The sequence below is a fragment of the Borostomias antarcticus genome (assembly GCF_949987555.1).
Source record: "Borostomias antarcticus genome assembly, chromosome: 27".
Classification (NCBI taxonomy): domain Eukaryota; kingdom Metazoa; phylum Chordata; class Actinopteri; order Stomiiformes; family Stomiidae; genus Borostomias; species Borostomias antarcticus.
In genome coordinates this window covers 3,474,297-3,496,852 of record NC_140260.1, presented here as the reverse complement: position 1 = coordinate 3,496,852, position 22,556 = coordinate 3,474,297, and the positions used below count along the sequence as shown (strand labels likewise).

At 48.8% G+C, this 22,556-nt stretch overlaps 1 protein-coding gene across 2 annotated transcripts in view; it reads left to right on the top strand.

Annotated features, from left to right (window-relative positions):
* LOC311326393 (NACHT, LRR and PYD domains-containing protein 3-like) overlaps window positions 1-22,556 on the top strand; it is a 138,723-nt gene that overhangs the window by 45,649 nt on the left and 70,518 nt on the right. For both annotated transcript variants that reach the window (XM_084459284.1, XM_084459285.1), the window contains exons 6-7: window positions 2,729-2,902; window positions 4,825-4,998. In XM_084459284.1, the coding sequence (XP_084315410.1) occupies window positions 2,729-2,902; window positions 4,825-4,998 (348 nt within the window). The remainder of the gene's footprint in view (window positions 1-2,728; window positions 2,903-4,824; window positions 4,999-22,556) is intronic.

Sequence of the window (22,556 nt, the reverse complement as noted above, 5' to 3'; positions counted from 1 at the left end):
AAATTCACATTTGTGTCAAAATCCAGCATCTCACATCAGCATGGTGGCTTGTAGTCTCTTTCGTATGGACACACTAGGCCTCCCTCAGCTCATTCATTCAATTCATCATTCAACCAATCAGTCTCTCTTCTACATTCCACAATAGAATCACAAGTTCACATTACTATAGGATGCTTTCTCAATTGTTATACATGTACATACATTGTGCATCTCAAATGTTATGTAATTATAGTTTATATATAGGCTAGTTATAGTTTCGCTGAATAGGCTACATTCCAGTCTAAAGTTACCAGTCTCTCAACAGTATTGTCACACGCTCTGCTGCCACTAGTTGCTTCTTGATCAACGAGGCCTCCTGGTGGTTAGTGTGCAACACTGCATGAAAACACGTTGGTGGATCCCGCCACTGTGCTGACACCACGGTGCCGCCGCGTTTTGTGAGTTCCAACATCAGAGGCTCAGGCACTGTCCATGTCCTGTCCAAAGAGCCTTAGCACCCTCCAAGCTGACTCAGGTCCATAGTGTCCAGCCAATCAGGAAAGGCCTTACATACATTTCTATGGATGCTGAGTATTCATTAGAGGAATTAAAAACCTGCTCATGACTAAAACATATAAGATGCAGCAGCACTCTCTCTCCTAGCTCCAGAATGAGTCAGTCTGTTTATAATTCAGTCTGAGAGAGGAAGACAATATAGCTGACATTCCTCCTTTTCACCACTAGTGTAGCAGTGTTTGTAAGAAGGCTGAAGTGAAGAGTGAAGTTACGCTTTTAGTCAGAATGCTCTGGGAGAGCTGTGTGGTAGTTTCTCAGTGCTCTCGTGTTCTCCCGTGCTCTGGGAGAGCTGTGTGGTAGTTTCTCAGTGCTCTCGTGTTCTCCCGTGCTCTGGGAGAGCTGTGTGGTAGTTTCTCAGTGCTCTCGTGTTCTCCCGTGCTCTGGGAGAGCTGTGTGGTAGTTTCTCAGTGCTCTCGTGTTCTCCCGTGCTCTGGGAGAGCTGTGTGGTAGTTTCTCAGTGCTCTCGTGTTCTCCCGTGCTCTGGGAGAGCTGTGTGGTAGTTTCTTAGTGCTCTCGTGTTCTCCCGTGCTCTGGGAGAGCTGTGTGGTAGTTTCTCAGTGCTCTCGTGTTCTCCCGTGCTCTGGGAGAGCTGTGTGGTAGTTTCTCAGTGCTCTCGTGTTCTCCCGTGCTCTGGGAGAGCTGTGTGGTAGTTTCTCAGTGCTCTCGTGTTCTCCCGTGCTCTGGGAGAGCTGTGTGGTAGTTTCTCAGTGCTCTCGTGTTCTCCCGTGCTCTGGGAGAGCTGTGTGGTAGTTTCTCAGTGCTCTCCTGTTCTCCCGTGCTCTGGGAGAGCTGTGTGGTAGTTTCTCAGTGCTCTCGTGTTCTCCCGTGCTCTGGGAGAGCTGTGTGGTAGTTTCTCAGTGCTCTCCTGTTCTCCCGTGCTCTGGGAGAGCTGTGTGGTAGTTTCTCAGTGCTCTCGTGTTCTCCCGTGCTCTGGGAGAGCTGTGTGGTAGTTTCTCAGTGCTCTCGTGTTCTCCCGTGCTCTGCAGCTCTGTTGTTGTGTGTGATCACGCGTGCACCTCGCTCTGCACGAATGCTCTTTACTGAGCTCTGTGTGTCTCCCCTATATGTTATGTGTAATGAGTTTTAGTCAGTGAGGCATTCTTACTCCCATCTATTCTCTGATCTTCTAAAAAAGATTGTCGGTCTTTAACTGGTCAGAACCAGCTGGAGCTGACCCCCCTATAACTTTTAAAAACTGCTAACTCAGCGCTTGGCATGTTTCCACCTCCTCACATTGCACCATACATACATCCAGTGAGGAGTAACACGTTAGAAAGTACCCGTGCGCAATGCATCAACAATCCCTCACCTACACGGCTGGCAGCTCTGTCTATGGCTCTGACAACGGGAGCTCTCTGCCATGGAAACACCGACACTATTTCTCCCTCCTCAAGATCAAGGACTAAATACTGGTCAAGTGTAATCTATGTATAGAGGCCCATAAGGTGTGAACCTGAATCAGTTATTCTGAAAGCACAAATGCCATGGAAACAGGTATTTTTCCTACCCTCATTCCTTGTTATTATTCTGGAAAAGGTGCAAATGCAGTCACCTCTGTCGTGGTGCAGCAAACTAGCCCAAACTAGCCTACTCCTGATTTCTCTAAATCGTATGCTACCAACGGACACATCACCTAGAAGCTGCGTCAGTTATCGATTCATATCATTGTGGATGGCCACAAGTTAAAAATGCCCTTTTTTGCAACATAGGACTTTCATTTCACTATTAATTTCATGTAGGCTCCTACACATGATTGAAAAGTGATCAGTAGTGACTATATTCTGTATTGGTCCATGTAGCTTACAGCATGCAGCGGGCTGAGAGCTGACTGTTCTATCATCCTCTAGGCCTGTACATCAACATTGAGATTTAAACCTGTAATTTGAGCTATGTGTTCATTTCCCCCTTATCAAAATATAACATGCTGTATACTGTAGGCTATCAAATTAAACGTTTGAGAAGCTTCTCCTCTTGAGGTTGGCTTATTGGTTTGAAGGCTAGGAATGTTGTAGGTCACTGGCCAGAGATGAGGTAGCCTACGAGTTATTGAAAGCTGGGTACCCTTTATTAAGCCTTAGGCTACATATGACGTGTATATTATACAAATCATATCATTAAGATTAGCATGTCATTAAGGAACAAAAAGTCATACATGTTTACTTTGTAATTTCAGACTCTCTGGATGTGACCTCAACGAAGCCTCATGTGAAGTGCTGGCCTCAGCTCTCAGCTCAAACTCCTCCCACCTGAGAGAGTTAGACCTGAGTAACAATGACCTGCAGGATTCAGGAGTGAAGCTGCTCTCTGCTGGACTGGGGAGTCCACACTGCAAACTGGAGAAACTGAGGTCTGTATGCCTGAGCATATTCACATGTTAAATGATTGGATTTAAGTGTCTAAGTAATTGTACATCTCTAACCTTGAAGAGGGATGTTTTGAGCATCAACATTCAAGTTGAGAAATTATCTTTGGACTACAGTACATACAGTAGAGTTGACAAAATAGGGACTATCATCTCAAAGCTTACATACAGACATATACAGACTGTAGGTGGTGGGTGGGTCCTTTATTGAAGGAACAAAGACACAATCAAGATTAAATACAAATGTACATTGGGTACAAAATATACACAAAATCCCAATACACAAGAGTGCAAATAAACAATGTGTAAAACATGCCTAGGTGTACATGATGAAGTATCAAGTAGTAATTCTACAACAGAGAGTTTGGATACTTGATTCTGATTGGCTAGCAGCCGTGGTAAAATACTCTGTAACCCACGGCTGCGACCGCATAACAATTAGTTAATCTCATTGACGAGGCCATTGATAAAATCAAGCGGTAGGCTATGCTTTGCGTAGCGACCACTCGCAGCAACCTTGCCTTTTTCGTATCCTATTACAATAACACACTCATCAGTCCGACTCCAACACTTCCACACCCCTACCAGCAAAAATGAGTGCTCTGGAGAACTGTTTTAATAACTGCACCATGGCTGGAAATATTCAAATAAAGGTGAACCACCCGAATTATGCCTTATGGCTTATGTGAACAAGGCCAACCCAAATAGGCGAGATAGCCATTTAATTCAGAACTATAGCCTATCGCCGAAGATTTTGTAATCCTAAAATGATAAGAATGATCAGTAAATAAATGATTGAATGTTACTACTGAGTGGTTTTTGTGAATATATATATGTAGTAACCGTTGTAGAAAAGCAATTGACCACTCGAGGCAGTGGGTTACAGGGGATTTTACCACAGCTATACTTCTAACAACGCCCCGTAGCTGTGGTAAAATCCCCTGTAACCCACTGCCTCTCGTGGTCAATTGCTTAAGTAGGCTATAGCATGTTGGTAAATGTCCATGTCCTGTCCAAAGAGCCTTAGCACCCTCCAAGCTGACACAGGTCCATAGTGTCCAGCCAATCAGGACGCTGATTGGATGCTGAGTATTCATTAGAGCATGGGTTCCCAAACTCCCATCAATGTGGGCCTCCCCTCTGAAAACAGTGACACACCCACGCCCCCCCAACCCCCCAAATGTGTCCATTTTGCAAGGCAGCGTCAGCTAGCCCATAACGTTACACAGCTAAGTTAGCTCGGTGGCACCTGCTGCTAGTAAACGTTATGACGTTTTCGCACAATATATTCATGCCTGCGGGGGGAGGCTCTCTCTGCACTATCCACACATTTAGTATAATATTATAGTATCTCTCCCATTATTTATTTCAATCTTCTGACCTTTAAAATCACGTTTCATTCATAAAAACCATAGACATTTCAAAAATAAATAACATGTTTTTCCTTCTTTTTTTTCTAACCATCCCTCCGCGCCTCCCCTGACTTTCTTTGGGGCCCCCTGGGGGAGGCCCGCCTCACAGTTTGGGAATGCCTGCATTAGAGGAAATCAAAACCTGCTCATGACTAAAACATATTAGATGCAGCAGCACTCTCTCTCCTAGCTCCAGAATGAGTCAGTCTGTTTATAATTCAGTCTGAGAGAGGAAGACAATATAGCTGACGCCTCCTTTTCACCACTAGTGTAGCAGTGTTTGTTTGTAGAATAAATGTCATCTTTGTCACAGTTAAATTATACAGAAAGCAAAGCTACTATCACAGAAGACTGAAGTGAAGAGTGAAGTTACCCGTTTCTGTACTTTATTAGTCTGAAATTGTGTTTTGCCAATGAAAACACGCTTTCTCAAAGCACTGATTACTGGTGAAAATGTTTAATTTAAAAAGCTAATACTTGTCCTTGTCTCCTCAGCCTGAGTGGATGCAGATTAACAGAGACATGCTGTTCTCTGCTGGCCTCATCTCTCAGCTCAAACTCCTCCCACCTGAGAGAGTTAGACCTGAGTAACAATGACCTGCAGGATTCAGGAGTGAAGCTGCTCTCTGCTGGACTGGGGAGTCCACACTGCAAACTGGAGAAACTGAGGTCTGTATCCCTGAGCATATTCACATGTTAAATGATTGGATTTAAATGTCTAAGTAATTGTACATCTCTGTCCTTGAAGAGGGATGTTTTGAGCATCAACATTCAAGTTGAGAAATTATCTTTGGACTACAGTACATACAGTAGAGTTGACAAAATAGGGACTATCATCTCAAAGCATACATACAGACATATACAGACTGTAGGTGGTGGGTGGGTCCTTTATTGAAGGAACAAAGACACAATCAAGACTAAATACAAATGTGGATTAGGTACAAAACAGGGGCGCTGCTAGGATCCCAAATCATTAGGGGTTGAGGGAAAAGCATCAGGGGCTGAAGTTTAGAGGCAGTGACACCTGTTAGTTTTGGTTTTGGGGGGCCGCATATATTTATGGGGCCCATGTGGGTTCGCCTCTATGCGCCAAAGAGAAACACATACACACTCATACAGACTGCACAGTAATCCACAAACTACTCAAAATAATGTTAAAGGAGAATGCTCGTTTTTGACAACCTGGACCTTATTTATGGCATATTATAAGACGTTTCACTCACCGAGATAACTTTGGTGTAATTCGGAGGCCTGTAGAATAAATTTAAAATCCAGCGCGAGCCAAGTATATCCATGTAATGGCGGCGGACGGGGCACTGAGAATGCAGCTTCTAAAAAATCTGTTTTCATCAATCTGTCTTTATGAATCGCTAGTTGTGCTTACATAGAGCGAGGGCTTGTTGTGGTTTTTCACATGCCTCTGTAATATGATCTTTAGAAACGTCTTTAGAAACAAAATAGCTTCCTCACTTGCTCCAGCACTAATGCGCACAGCGCGCAAGCGTTGCTCCAGCACGCTGTGCGCATGTGTGCTGGAGCAAGTGAGGAAGCTATTTTGTTTCTAAAGACGTTTCTAAAGATCATATTACAGAGGCATGTGAAATACCACAACAAGCCCTCGCTCTATGTAAGCACAACTAGCGATTCAAAAAGACAGATTGATGAAAACAACTGTTTCGTGGCAGAAAATATATTTTTTAGAAGCTGCATTCTCAGTGCCCCGTCCACCACCATTACATGGATATACTGGCTCACGCTGGATTTCTACAGGCCTCCGAATTACACCAAAGTTATCTCGGTGAGTCAAACGTCTTATAATATGCTGTAAATAAGGTCCAGGTTGTCAAAAACGAGCATTCTCCTTTAAGTGGCATCAAAATGTACTATTTAGTGTGAACTAAATCAACAACATCAGCACGGTTCAAACAGAGGACATAACCTCTCTCTAGTATGCTTTGACTAATCTGAAGCTATCACTGACTTGGGACACCCAGGTGTTGGACCTCTCAGAACACCACAGAAGACAGGCTCACGTCCTCCACCTCCACAATGTCAACCTGCTGAAGTAGCAGTGGTTGTAACTGAACGTATCGACTCCTGTGTGTCACATGAGATGGTCACCTGAAACACAGATCATGATGAGAATGAATACATTCTGATGAACATAACCCATACAGCAGCATAGAAGCTCACATTCAATATAACAACATGAACATAACCCATACAGCAGCATAGAAGCTCACATTCACTATAACAACATGAACATAACCCATACAGCAGCATAGGAGCTCACATTCAATATAACAACATGAACATAACCCATACAGCAGCATAGGAGCTCACATTCAATATAACAACATGAACATAACCCATACAGCAGCATAGAAGCTCACATTCAATATAACAACATGAACATAACCCATACAGCAGGGATCTTGCTGGTGTTTATCTAACAAGCATGTCAGACATATGTTTTGGAGCACGGTTGTGGAGTGATTTATAAACCAGTAGAAGAATCTTGAAGTCTATTCTGAAGCTGACGGGTAGCCAATGCAGAGCCTTCAGGACGGGTGTGATGTGAGCCCTCCGTCTGGATTTTGTAAGGACTCGTGCCGCAGCGTTTTGTATAATTTGCAGACGATTGATGGTTTTCTTTGGTCTGCTGGTTATAAATGCATGCATAAGTCTTTGTGTCGGCCTTTGAAAGGAAGGATTGCACTTTTGCCATGTTTCTTAAATGATAGAAAGATACACTAGTTATGTTATTGACATGAGATTCAAAGTTCAGATCAGAGTCGACTATGACACCTAGATTTCTAACCTGGTGTTTGGTGTTTAGTGCCAGTGTATTAAAATGTGTGTGTGTGAACTCAGACAGGTGAGGGGGAGGTCTCTGTATGACCCTGGTGACCTCAGACAGGTGAGGGGGAGGGCTCTGTATGACCCTGGTGACCTCAGACAGGTGAGGGGGAGGGCTCTGTATGACCCTGGTGACCTCAGACAGGTGAGGGGGAGGGCTCTGTATGACCCTGGTGACCTCAGACAGGTGAGGGGGAGGGCTCTGTATGACCCTGGTGACCTCAGACAGGTGAGGGGGAGGGCTCTGTATGACCCTGGTGACCTCAGACAGGTGAGCGGGAGGGCTCTGTATGACCCTGGTGACCTCAGACAGGTGAGGGGGAGGGCTCTGTATGACCCTGGTGACCTCAGACAGGTGAGGGGGAGGGCTCTGTATGACCCTGGTGACCTCAGACAGGTGAGGGGGAGGGCTCTGTATGACCCTGGTGACCTCAGACAGGTGAGGGGGAGGGCTCTGTATGACCCTGGTGACCTCAGACAGGTGAGGGGGAGGGCTCTGTATGAGGCATGTGTGAAGGCGAGGAACGTCGGGGTCTTGCAGGGGGTTGGGTTCCACCAGTGGCAGGGGGTTCTAGGTGGGGGGAGCAGTGTGAGGTTCAGGTGGTGGGTGCTGTATAAGCCCCCCATCCCTAAAAGGACAGGGGACTTGCAGGGGAGAGTGGTGCACAGGGCCCTGATGACCGAGCGCTTTCTGGCCGGGCTTGACCCCGGGGTGGGGGAGGGGGGCCCATACTGTGGTGAGGTGGAGACGGTGGTTCATGTGTTTTCTGTTTGTGCACGTCTTGTTCCTCTGTTTGTGCTGTTACAGCCCTCGTGTGAGGTTGGGGTTTGTGTTTTCTAAGGAACTGTTTGTTTTGGGCCCACAGTACACGTGCAGGAGGAGGGCAAAGTGTGTTTTGCTCAATGTTGTGTTTGGGTGAGCTCAGTTGTCCATTTGGATTACAGGGAGGAATAAGGTGAGAGGGGCGGGGCCACGGACCCAGTCCAGGTGGTTAGGGGGAGGGTCTCTGCTTCTTAGGGTAGAATACACCTATTTTGTGATCAATAACAATGTGGCTGAGTTTGAGAGGGTGTGGGGTCTGGGGTGGCAATTTGTACAGTGGGGGCAGATGGGTTTGATGTTTGTTTGTGAGCTGATGCCGTTCTGTGTTACTGTGTGTGTGTGTGTGTGTGGGGGGGGGGGGGGGGTTGTTGTGAGTGTGTTGACTCGAACTTCATCTTACTGCTTGATTTGAAGGGGGTGATTTGTGTATGTTAAGGAGGGTATTTGGTGTCTGTTTTCTCCCTAGTGCTTTTGTTTTTGGGGGGACTAAAAAGGTTCGGGGCTAGAGGAAGAACATTTGGGGCGTCAGGTATGAGGCTCCCCCTGCAGAACACTTCTTTAGTCTCAGAGACATTCAGCTCCAAGGAGCTCTCCTCCATCTGGGAGGTCAGGGTGTTGACATACTCAGAGTATGTGGACAGTGACTGCTCCTTCCTTATCCAGACATGCACAATTGTCACTTTTCGGTGAATTTGCTGTTTTGAATCCAAAATAGGTCACCTACGTGATTCGTGCAGATCTGATTTTGGGGAAGGGGTCAAGAGCCTGAAGCGACTTACATAGAAAGATAATAAATCTGTGAGTCTGTGAGTGTGGACATTGGGATTGAGCCAGTGGAGCGTGAGAATCTGATACTGTGGATGTATGTTTGGATCTGTATGCGCGGATATTGACAGTCAGTTAAAAAGCAGCAAGCGAAACTGAGTTCAAACTCAGTTCACTAGTCACAGTTCAGCGCAAGCCCAGTCTGGGACCTGCTGTTTGGAAAAAGCCAAGTTGCCACAGTGCTGTGTGGAAGTGCGTGCCAGCCACAAACCTCCATAGAGAAGATCAACTGAAACCCCCAAAAGTAGCCTACCTGCAGTCGTAAAGCCCAGGAACATACCCCCCTCACATTTCAAAATATAGGCTTTACCCCCCCCACTTTTCTAATCTCTCAAATTACATTTATTTTGTCTGCCACTCTTGGGCGATCACTCAGCTGTTTGCCTGCTGTGTTTCTCTCACTGCAAGGTAACCGCAGCAGGGAAACGAGCAAAACCTGCTATGGATTTTCAGAGACTTAGCTGTTCTCATGCAATGAAAGCGGAATGGATTCAATTGGAGATGTGACTCGTCTCTGTATGTGAACTGTTTTATTCTTACCACTGCGTCAGGTAGGAGTAGGATATATGCTAGTAGCTTATTCAGCTCATCAAATAGTTGTGTAACTGGTGGGGCTGCTGCCCTTTTGCTCATTTCCTTTGTAAATGTGAGCAGTATCATTGGTAGCCTACGTGGCATTAAATGGGTTAATAATGTTAAATTGACTGCACTTATATAGCACTTTATATCCAAAGCCCTTTACAATGGCCTCATTAAACCATTCATACACACATTCACACACCAATGGCAGTAGCTGCCTTGCAAGATGCTAGCCTGCTCATTGGGAGCAATTTGGGGTACTTGCGCAAGGACACTTCAGACGAGATCACTTTTGTCAAATTTGAACATTTATTATACAAGCGGCATAATACATGCATATGAATTTTTGGCGGTGTGCTCTGTCCGGGGGGCCCCATGCCTTCCACCGCGTGGAGCGCGTTAGCAGGGGGAGGCAATCTAGGTGTTCCCCCCCTCTGGGCCAAGCCCTTGGCCCAGAGAGCCAGGAAGGGGGAACGGCATCCTGCCTCAATGACGATCAGAGTGGGCTGCGATCGGGAAGACGCTCGGAGGTAACTCAGCCCACTAAGACCGTCAAAGAGTGCCACAGGAGGACTGCTGTACATTATAGTCCCTGGTCCCCACGGGCCGACGCTTCGTGGGTTCCGCGGGAGATACAGCCTCGTGTCTCTGCTTCCATGGCGCCCGCCACGGAAAGCCACAGAGACCAGCTAGCGGCTACTCTGGCATCCACCGGCCGACGCTGGTGGAATACCTGCAAACTACCCCCCAAAGAACACACCAGCAACTCCGCGGCCCGCATGCGCAGAAGGGTTGACGGAGAGCGCTCTGACATGAGCCAGACAACATTTAATTGTGCACCAACCACATGACCACCTGAATACGCAGTAACCCCCCAACCCAATGTCACAGTCCACTCATAGCTCTCTGGGCATCCAGAATGTCCTGGACTCCAGGCCGTAGGTAGCGTTCATAAGCGGATGAGGACCATCGGCCCATGGACTTCAGGGTAGACACCGGGGCTCCTCCTCACCGGCCTGGGGTCTGCTCGTCAGGTAGGAGCTCATGGAGGACAGAGGACAAAACAAGGTGTTATTGCCTGATAAATAAACGGTCACGCCGGCACCAGCTCTGTCCGCCTTCGAATGCTTCAGGTGCAGGACGAAATAGCGCGCGTGCAACGTGACATCTGCCCGAGTGAGGTCGTGCGCCGGGTTGAATGACGATGTGCGTGTAGAATATTCACCGACCCTCAGAAACCCATAGAAAGCCGTGAGAATGACTGTTTCCAACATTAAATCCGAGTGACTATCGAAACACCCCTGCCTCAACCGTGCGATTAACCTATGAACGAGTGAAGGAGTGAAGGGAAGACGTTTATCTTTGCCTTGGGGATGCTCTTTCGCGATGCCATTAAGAAGGAGCCGGATGGATGGGTTCCCCAGCAGAGAAACGGTGGAGGGGTCCAGGCATCGCATGTGAAATTGAACACCTGCAACAACACTCTTAACCGACTGAGGCCGCAGCCGCCTAGACTCGACACAATGAACTATAAATGCAGATATTATAGAAATATTCACAGGCATGACTTTTGCATTGAATGTGGAGCAGAACGTAGTGAAGTGAGACCATGCAGTCGTATTGTTTTAATGTGGTCTTGGCTAGACCGGCCCTCATGTAACGGGAGGCGGATGACAGGAGGGGCATCAGGGCAGCATTCAGTCCAGGACCGTCTGCCGAAAAGGAGGGCAGACCAGGCCGGACGGGGCCGCATCCGGGCATAAACTGCGGAACTTCTGTAAATTAAACCGGGACAGCGAGTCAGCGATTTGATTGTCGAGGCCGGGGATGTGCACGGCGCGGAAAACGAAGTTCCCCTGCACAGACAGCCCTGTGAGGCGGCGTATGAATTTATTGATGAACGGAACGTTCGAACGGCCATTGTTAATTATGGTTACTGTGGCCTCGTTGTCGCAGAAGAATAAAATTCGTTTCCTAGACCACTGAGGTCCCCACAATATTGTCGCGACTACTATGGGATACAGCTCCATGAGCGCCGTGGAGCTGGCTTGGTTAGCTTGTGAGGTCAGTTCGGCAGGCCAAGCGCTAGAAAACCAGTAAATTCCGAATATGCCCCCAAAACCCACCGAAGGCGCAGCGTCAGTAAACAGCCGGAGGGATGCCGAAGAGTCATAGCCGTCGTTATAGAAAAATGAAACGCCGTTCCAACCGTCGCATAACTGGGACCAAAACCGGAGGTCCGAACGACAGCCCTCGTCTAAGCAGACCGGGTCCTGCAACCGCACGACGGACCGGGCCAGCTCGAGCAGCCGGGAAACGAATGAGCGGCCCTGCGGGATGACGCGCATCGCGAAGTTCAGATGCCCGAGCAGTGAGAGCAACGCCCGCTTAGTGATAATAAAACGCTCGCGCGCTTCACGCATGACGCACCGAACCCGATCCAGCTTATCGAGGGGCAGAGATGCTTGCATTTTCACGCTATCCAGTAGGATGCCGAGAACTCGAGCTGCGTGAGCGGGCCGATAGTCTTCTCGTCGGACAGAGGGACGCCCAGCTGGGAGAAAACGCCACGCAGGGCCGTGATACCGTGGCCCGGGTCGGCAGAGGGATAATCGACAAGCAAAAAATCGTCCAGCAGGTGGACAACGAACGGTAGACGGCAGTTATTCAGTAGGATCCAGCACAACGCCTCAGCGAGTGAGTCGAAAATCTTGGGGCTGCTCCGACAGCCAAAAGCCAGCCGAACCGAAAAATACATCAGGCCGCGCCACCGGACGCCGAACAAATGCCACTGCGACGGATGGAGGGGCATCACTTTGAACGCGTCCGTGATGTCTGCTTTAGACAGCCACGCACCCCGACCGGCCTCTGTAATTAGCTTAATCGCGTGATCGACCGATGCGTAGCAGAGGGAAAAAGAAGGCAGGGGTATTAGGCTGTTAATGCTGGGAACTACGTCGTCGTGGGGGGCAGAAAGGTCGATAATCAACCGCTTTTTTCCCGAGTACTTACGAGTCGCAACGCCGATTGGACTAAAGCGCGCGATAGAAAACGGAGACGAGCTATACGGACCGATCATGAAGCCCTTCCTGACCTCCTTCTCCAGCAGCGCGTCCACCACCTCTGGCTCCTGAACAGCAGACAACAGATAGTTACATGTGTGGGAAACAACAGGCAGCCAGGCTAACCCCGCCAGGAAACCATGCACCAGTCCAGACAGCAAATAACCGACAAAACAACGATTTGGATGCTTGGACAACGCCCTCCCCAGCTCGGGGACGTTGATGGGAGTGGAAGGTTTTATTCCCGTTTCGGCCGCGTCGGAGCAACCTGCCCGGGACGAGCCCGCCGCGGGCACACGGACTTCGGATGCCCGTCCCCGCAGTAACTGCAACAATGCATGTACCGACAATTCGGATAGGAGCACACATTCTCATTAAAATTGTGGCACAACGGTGTTACTGCCGGGCGAGACACTACCTGCGCCGACGCCTTCGCAGCGGACGCGGGCACGGACCTGGGGCACATCGAGGGGGCATGCGAAAAAGATCCGCAAACAGCGCACGAGAGGGCCGGGCGGCTAGTAAAATGGCGGCTAACTAGCGCCAAGTCCAGCACGGACCAGTCCAGTCGCTGGTTGAAGCGCTGAAGGAACATCGCAGCTTTAGATGAGAACGAGCGATGGTACTCGTAAAACAGCGTGCCCCCGTAACACATGCATAAATCAGCCAAAACAGAAATATATGTGTCGAGCTCCGCCCGCCGATCAGGGTACACCTCGCACAAAATATCCCTGTAAACCCCAAAAGCGACGACGAACTCGGGGAACGTGAGGGACCGAGACAACCGGGGGTCACTGTCCTTCAGAGTCACGGACACGTCCCCGCAATCGACCACCCGCCTGTCGACAGTCTCAGAGATGAGAAGGATCCTTACTAAATTAACGTCGCTACCTGCGAGGATCTGGCTGTGCAGCGAGGGAGACACGGCGGCAGCCGGAGGGAAGAACGGGACTCCCACGGCAACGGGAACAGCAGTTCCCAGCGATCTCATGGGAAGGAAAAAACCCTGGTCGGCCACGGGACCGGCACCCGCCGAGGCAGCAGACACGGGCAGCGGAGGCACGGGCGGGGCAGCAACAGCAGCAACAGGCAGCGCGGGACGAGCCGCCGGCAACGGGCGGGATTCCAGGGCCCGGATCCGAGAATCCATCGAAGTCAGCGAAGACTGGATAGCCAGCAAAGCCGACAGCACCGGATCGGCCGCGGGCCCAGCCGGGCCAGCGGGAACAGCGGTCGGCGGCACCGGCGCGGACCCTCTCGAAGGCGCAGGCGGAGAATCCGAGGACAACACGGGATAATCCTCCGGATCCCGGGAGTTCTTCCTCTTTTGAGTGGCCTTCCTGGGCACGGAGGCGGGGGCGGGGTCATCGACCGTAAACAAAAGCGCGAGCAGCTGCTCCCTGGAAGCACCCCCGGGAACGGAGACACCATTACGAAATAGTACCTCCAGCACAGTAGTCAGAGGCCAGCCCTCCGCGCCGGGAAAGAGCGAGGGCCGGCCGGCTAGCCGACGGCTCCGGCGGACGCCTGCGGACGCGCCCCCGGACGGGCCCACGTCCAGGAGGGACTCAACGTCGGAATCCGGTCGAACACCGACCCCGCCGAACGAATCCCCAAAACCACGGACCGGAGAAGACATCGCGGGCAGAAAGGTAAGGCAAGCACAAAATACCGAAACACAGCCGAACAACAAAGAACGAGCGAAGAGCATAGAGCAGAAACAGCTAGCATGCAATGCACAACAGCAGTAAAGCAAGCGCGAACAATGACATGTTTTGACAGCTTAAATACATGCGCTCTAGTGAGCTGACCAATGCTATGACAGCTACAGTCAGCTGGTGCTGCGTCATGCGTGACTGATTAACCTCTGCTGACCCCCCGGCCCTGACGTACGTGCCTCGGCTGAATTTGCGTCGTTGACTTCATTTTGACATGTGGACAGGAGGAGCCGGGATTTGAACCGCCAACCCTACGGTCATTGGATGATCTGCTCTACCTCCTGAGCCACAGAACTAAATTTGTACTTTGAACTTTATTTTGCTCTTGTAATTCTGTTAGATTGTGACCAGCACCAGGGTCATTCTAAAAATCATCCAATAAATGATCATTTGGTAGCTTATAATAAATAAATCCCTGCATCCCCCCCAGCAGGTGTGTGTTTTTCTCTGCTCAGGCCTCCGTCTCTCTTTCTCACCCCTAACCAGTTGGCATGTCTGCTTATCTGGGCCACCAGTGTCATGTCATCTGCATACTTGATCAGTGTCACTCCTCTCTGTTACCATGATGCTGTACCCAGAAGAGGATGGGGAGATGCTCCATCTAGAATTATTACAGCTACGTACTGAGGCCTGTGATGAAGGAATTCTTCAATCCATTAGATCAGTGTTGTGTTGACCTGTAGTTCATGAAGGGGACTCAGCAGTGTGTGTGTGTGTACCGTATTAGAAGCAGATGAGGTCTGTGAACAGAATCCTGGTGTAGGGGGAGTCCAGGTACTCAGCCACTGTGTGTAGGAGAGAAGGACTGGCCTCTCTGACCCCTCGCCTTGCAGGCAAACTAACGTGGGTCTAGACCAGGACGGGCGCGTGCACTTCTGCCGCTCTAGGAGAAAAACAATTATGCCGCGCCTATCTACAACGTAGGCCTACAGTACCATACCAGCAGCAACAATAAACAAATGTTAATATGCCATACACATAAACTAACCAAATAGTCTAGTGTTATGTTATGTTATGTTATTTTTATTTATAATGCGCCCCCCAACCAACTGTTACATCAGCCCGGGGCGCAGCCCGGGTACAAAAAGAGACAAACAAAAACAAGGGACTGCAGAGACACAAAATGAAACTACATTTAAGACTAAAGACAAGGACATAAATTATAGATCATCTGTAACAAAGAGGTGCGTTTTAAGCTGTGCTCTAAAAGAGTCCAGGGTGGTGGCGGACTTGATGTTCAGAGGAAGCTTGTTCCATAGCCCAGGTGCCATCACAGAGAATGCACGGTCTCCCTTTGTGACAAGTTTTGACCGTGGGACCTTCAGGGTCATCTGGTTGTCAGATCTGAGCCGGCGACCAGGCCTGAAGCTGGTAGGTTCGTCCAGGAGATCTTTGATGTAAGCTGGGGCGAGACCATTGAGGGCTTTGAAGACATACGTGAGGATCTTGAATTTCACTGCGCTTCACTGGGAGCCAGTGAAGGGAGGACAGGACAGGAGAAATGTGTTCCCTCATCTTAGTGCCTGTCACCAGCCTGGCAGCGGCATTTTGGACTAGCTGCATGCTGTGGATGGTCTTGTCGGTGACCCCGGCATAGAGGGCATTACAATAGTCCAGTCTGGAGAAGATGAGCATTAGTACGACCCTCTGTAGGTCGCTGGAGGAGAGGAAGGACTTGATTTTGGATACTGTGCGCAGTTGGAAAAAACAGGATTGCACAACAGATTTCACTTGCTTGTCAAACTTGAGGTCTGTGTCAAATATGACCCCAAGGTTTCTGACGTGGGATTTTTCAAGGGTGGACAAACTTCCTAGATTATTTCTGATCTGACTGATCGAGGTGGAGTTGCCGATCAGAAGGATTTCACTCTTGGTGTCATTGAGCTGCAGGAAGTTTTGTGACATCCACTCCTTTATGTCCCGCAAGCAGTCCTTCAGACGGTCCAGCCCAGAGGGATCGTCTGCCCTGAGTGGAAGATAGATTTGAGTATCGTCTGCGTAGCAATGGAAGGAAATCTTATGGCGATGAATGACTTGGCTGAGGGACAGCATGTAGATGGAGAAAAGGATGGGACCCAGTATTGAGCCCTGAGGGACCCCGCAGGTGAGGTTGACACGGCAGGATGAATGGTTGGCTATATTCACTGAAAAGGTCCTGTTGTTGAGGTAGGACTTGAACCAGGACAGGGCTGTGTTGGTGATGCCAACCCCCTGTTGGAGGCGGTCGAGGAGGATGGTGTGATCTATAGTATCAAATGCTGCACTGAGATCCAGGAGAACCAGTGCAGCACATTTCCCTGAGTCAACGATGAGGAGTAGGTCGTTTAACACCTTCAAGAGGGCAGACTCGGTGCTGTGGCCGGCCCTAAATCTGGACTGGAATTTCTCCAGTATGTTGTTGTGTTGGAGATAAGGCTGCAGCTGACTGAGGACAGCCTTTTCTAACAGCTTTGACAGAAATGGTAATTTTGAGATGGGTCTGTAGTTGCTGGGGATAGTGGGATCTAGGCTGGCTTTCTTAAGAAGGGGCTGGACCACCGCTTCTTTTAGGCATGATGGAACGATACCTGTGGCCAGGGAGCAGTTGATGATGGACAGGATGTGAGGACCAACTGCCTCAAAAACCTCCTTAAGGAGGGGGGCAGGGACGGGGTCATGAGGGGACGTGGCTGGTCTCAAAGCGGCGGCCATCTTGGAGAGGGATGAGAGGGAGATGGAGCTGAACACGGAGAAGGTGGATGAGCATCTCAGAGTAACAGCTAGGTCCCGGGTGGAGGGTGGGATGTTTCTTCTGATGTTGTCGACCTTTTCTGAGAAAAAGGACAGAAACTCATCACACTTTGTAGGGGATGCATCCTGGATAGCAATAGTAGGAGGGCAAACAACAGAATTGATGGTTCTGAATAAAATTCTGGAGTTTGGAGCATTTGCAATTAGACTAGCAAAGTACTTGGCTCTCTCTGCTTTAACCACCCTGTGGTAGCTCTTCTGTCTGTCCCTCAGTATCTCGAGAGAGACCTGCAGGCCATCTTTCTTCCACCTCCGCTCAGCCTGTCTCCATGCTCTCCTCTCTGCTCTGGTGGTCTCATTTAGCCAAGCCACAGCCTTGGGTTTGGGCTCTTTCATCTTGAGAGGGGCAATAGAGTCCAGAACAGAACGGCAGGTGGAGTTGAACACGGACATAAGCTCCTCTGGGTCTGATGACAGCACCTCACCTGCCCTGGTGTTTTGGGCGGCAGCAAAAGCAGAGGAAAACTTAGCAGGTGTCTGGGCGCTGATAAACCGTGAGAGGCGTGCAGGACATTGGATGTTAGTGGAGGGCTGAGACAGAGAGGATTGAAACACCACAGCATAATGGTCACAGTCAGTATGGGCTGTCATGGTTTCCACATTGCTGACAGGGAGATTGACAGAGAGGACAAGATCTAAGGTGTGACCTTTTTTATGGGTTGGGACGGAAACATGTTGGGCGAGACCAAAAGAGTCTATCAGGTCCATAAATTCTCCCTCAAAGCTCCTTGTGGGATTATCAACGTGGATGTTGAAGTCTCCCAAGATCAGCACTCTGTCATGGCTGGGAATGATTTCACTGAGGAGGTCTGAGAATTGAGTTGTAAAATTCTTACTCTCTTTGAAAGACTTGCTGTCCGTTGGGCGGTAGATGGTCAGAACCAGGAGGGGGTCAGACATGCCCACTTTTACCAGAAGAGCTTCAAAACTGGAGTATGTGAGGCAGTTCAACACAGAACAGCTGTATTTGTCCTTGTGCATGAAGGCCACGCCCCCTCCAGTCTTTCCGCGTCTTGGGTTGCTGTGGTAACTCCAGCCAGCGGGGCACAGTTCATTGAGAGAAGAATAATCCCCAGGGACTTGCCATGATTCCGTGATTGCGAAGAATTACAGTTGTTGTTTGGAAATTAACTCAGACAGAACGGATGTTTTCTCCTTAACCGATCTGGCATTGAGAAGCCCGACTTTCACCGTAACTTCCCTCGCAGACGAGGTAGGTGTTCTTGCCGGCAGGCTGGGTTCGGGGCTGGATGGGACCGGGGGGACAGATGGACCTGGTCCAGGTCTAGGGGACAGATGGATTGAGGACCGGGGGGACAGATCAGATGGATTGAGGACCGGGGGGACAGATCAGATGGATTGAGGACCGGGGGGACAGATCAGATGGATTGAGGACCGGGGGGACAGATCAGATGGATTGTCTTTGGAGAAAGTTTCACCGCTCGACCCGCACGATGTCCTCGCCGTCTACCTCACCTCTCCGGTGAATCCGTCGGTCAGTAAAGTTAACGTTACTCCAGGGCCCGAAAGGAATAACAAAGGTAGGCAATAGGTGGTTCGCCTGTGTTTGTTGATCCTCGCACCAAACGAGGTTTTCCTCCATTGAGGCACGGATGTCAAAAAGCGCTCTCCGATCATAACTGTAAATGATCAGGTTTGATTGCAAGATACTTTGACATAGTAAAACGAACAGATTAACATGAAACGCCAGGAATTGGAGTGCGTGGCTTGCTGCTGTCGGGCGTAGCGCCGCCATCATCATCACCTTTGACCTTCTATCTGGGCTGTGCAACGCTAGTCTCTCTAGTTGGTGTTAGTTGTGTTAGTTTAGTGTCTTCAGTGTCAACAATATATGCATGACACAGCATTATGCAGATCCATACCAATAACACCCAGGTCTGCAGAGTAAATATAACCTGGTTCCACATTCTCTACAGCAGAGATGACAGCTCACTTACTATTAATACATTTGTATTACAATACAAATCTTACAATACAATTGTAGCTCCTTGAAATTGTGTAGCAACTCATAATGTAATAAAGGCTCATAATTTAATAATGGCTCATAATGTAATAACTTATTACATTATAAACTAACAAAAGTTCATAATGTAATACTCAGCTCATAATGTAATAAAACCATGCGCTCTTAACGTTGCGCATAATGTAATAAGAGCTCATAGTGTAATATTACTAAATACTAATGTAATTACATTATGAGCCTTACTGGGGCCGCTCATAACAGCTCATAATGTAATAATGGCTCATATAGTTAGAAAAGTGTTAATTATCATCATTTTTACCTCTGCCATTCCTGTGGGGGAGGAGGGTTATGCTTTCACTTGTCTGTCTGTCTGTCTGTCAAACAATACATACAAAACGTCAAACATCAAAAAATGATTGCCCTTGCATGCCTCGCAGCCAAACGGCTGATATTAATGAATTGGAAAGTGAGAAAACCAGGCTGTTTCTCTAGAAACAGGTGGCTAGAGGACTTCCTCCATCTTCTAAGTATGGAAAAGGCCACGTCCATCCTCAGGGACATAGACCAGGACACTAGCGAACTCTGGGACACACTAAGGCTGTTCCTACATTCACAAGAACATAGGTATTTTTCCCTACATAAGCAGTATTCAACACTACACAATCCAATATCCTCCCTCTTATAAATAGGACTAATTCCCAGACTGACGATCTGTGTGGATAGGTAGAGCAATCAGGAAACGTATGCACTGTGCCCCCCCCCCCTCCTCTAGATCATTGTGATTGTCGTTGTTTTCATCGCTGTCTTTTGTGTTGTTGTTGGTTAGGTGTCTGTTCTTGTTGTCTTATGCTTTGTGCATTGCAATGTAGCTGTCCTGTTTTTGTTTATTGCTTATTGTGTATTGTGAGCATGTGGTTGTCGTTGTTGTTTTGTGGGTTTGTTGCTTGTTTTGTGTCGCTGATCGTTGTGTGCTTTGTTTGAAAGATTGTTGTCACCTTGCGAGCTGTCTTTGTTGTCAAAACAATAAAAACTATAAATATAAAAAAAGAAGAAAAAAAAAGAAATGCTATATTAAATTGCTAGGTATGATGTTAAAGACATGTAATGCAACTAGGATATGAAATGTATGAAATGTATGTGTAATGCTTTTGTACGCACCGAAACTGTCTTAACAATTGTACAAATTGGAAATTGGATCCTTAAAGTCTTAAAAGGCATTGAATTCATTCATCTTAAAATGAGGCCTTTATGTAGTCTACTTGTCCACCTCTCCCAAAGGTAGTTTTTATTTGAACACATAGACAAGCTACAGGTCAGACACGAAGCGCTCTGATCTAGACGGAGCACATTGGAACGCTCTGGGGCATGGAGGACCGTCTGAGGACAACCTAGAGCAGGCATGGAGGACCGTCTGAGGACAACCTAGAGCAGGCATGGAGGACCGTCTGAGGACAACCTAGAGCAGGCATGGAGGACCGTCTGAGGACAACCTAGAGCAGGCATGGAGGACCGTCTGAGGACAACCTAGAGCAGGCATGGAGGACCGTCTGAGGACAACCTAGAGCAGGCATGGAGGACCGTCTGAGGACAACCTAGAGCAGGCATGGAGGACCGTCTGAGGACAACCTAGAGCAGGCATGGAGGACCGTCTGAGGACAACCTAGAGCAGGCATGGAGGACCGTCTGAGGACAACCTAGAGCAGGCATGGAGGACCGTCTGAGGACAACCTAGAGCAGGCATGGAGGACCGTCTGAGGACAACCTAGAGCAGGCATGGAGGACCGTCTGAGGGCAACCTAGAGCAGGCATGGAGGACCGTCTGAGGACAACCTAGAGCAGGCATGGAGGACCGTCTGAGGACAACCTAGAGCAGGCATGGAGGACCGTCTGAGGACAACCTAGAGCAGGCATGGAGGACCGTCTGAGGACAACCTAGAGCAGGCATGGAGGACCGTCTGAGGACAACCTAGAGCAGGCATGGAGGACCGTCTGAGGACAACCTAGAGCAGGCATGGAGGACCGTCTGAGGACAACCTAGAGCAGGCATGGAGGACCGTCTGAGGACAACCTAGAGCAGGCATGGAGGACCGTCTGAGGACAACCTAGAGCAGGCATGGAGGACCGTCTGAGGACAACCTAGAGCAGGCATGGAGGACCGTCTGAGGACAACCTAGAGCAGGCATGGAGGACCGTCTGAGGACAACCTAGAGCAGGCATGGAGGACCGTCTGAGGACAACCTAGAGCAGGCATGGAGGACCGTCTGAGGACAACCTAGAGCAGGCATGGAGGACCGTCTGAGGACAACCTAGAGCAGGCATGGAGGACCGTCTGAGGACAACCTAGAGCAGGCATGGAGGACCGTCTGAGGGCAACCTAGAGCAGGCATGGAGGACCGTCTGAGGACAACCTAGAGCAGGCATGGAGGACCGTCTGAGGGCAACCTAGAGCAGGCATGGGCAACTTTGATTATAGAGAGACACACATGTTTTATCCTCACTACCCGAGGGCCAGGTTGTAATCATGCATTTCCACCAGTGGGATATTGTAACCCCATCACTTAATTAGCCAATTATAGTTACTACATTAATGAAAATAACTAAATATATGCCGGTAATCAAAGTTTATTGGATGGACTTTCAATTTTTCATATATAAATGGATTTAGTAGGACCTAGGCTAATGCTTCTATTCATTTAATGAACTCTGCACAAAACATTCCCACTCCTGAGTGGTATAGCCTACCATTATTTCAGTGCAACAGTGTCTCAAAAATGATGTACAAATGTTAACACTGACACTAAGTGCACCAACTAATATTCATGTTCATAGTGCATTTTTACTCTGCCATCTCATACCATGACGTGTTTCCAATAAGCATGCATTCATCTCAAAAGCCATTAACCTTCACCCACAGGTGAATCAGTATAAAGTTCTGTGTTAATGAGATACTTGCGGCCTCTCCTGCTGGCCTACAATGTACTCAATGTCAATGTTTGTGCATCAATCTGCATGAGCTGGAACAGAGTTTCATCTGTCAGCCTGTTTCTCTCTTTTGACTTGATGTGCTTCATTGTTGAGAAGCTGCTCTCGCAGATGTAAATGTTCCCAAACATGCTGGCCATTGAGGGTGAGAGTGAGTTTTTTGCCACTCATGTTTGTTTTCGTCGTGTGTTGGTCATCCATGGTGTTGGTGGTGTCGTCGCGGAGGCCGGCAGAGTGCAAACCAAGAGGAAACAGTACTGGGCTACAGCGCTCTAGCGCCCTCTATCGGTAGACAGTAGACTACGGTTCAAATGTGGACAAATGCCGTCAATGATAAAAAACAGATATTTGGATAGCAGGTGAAATTTATTGATATTTGGAAATTGACTCGCGAGCTCTAGACAGTCTGGGGTCTTTCTCGCTCGGTGTTTCACCGGTCTAGAGCGGAAGCACGAAGACGCATCGCATAATCATCCGGTCTGGACCGGAAGATGAACAGTTGTTGTAATGTTTTTACTGTAGGCTGCACATGGTGAAGTTTTGAGTAGATAACATTCGCGATGGCATCACACCGACGAAATTTGTAAAAGAAGATGCGAGGAGAA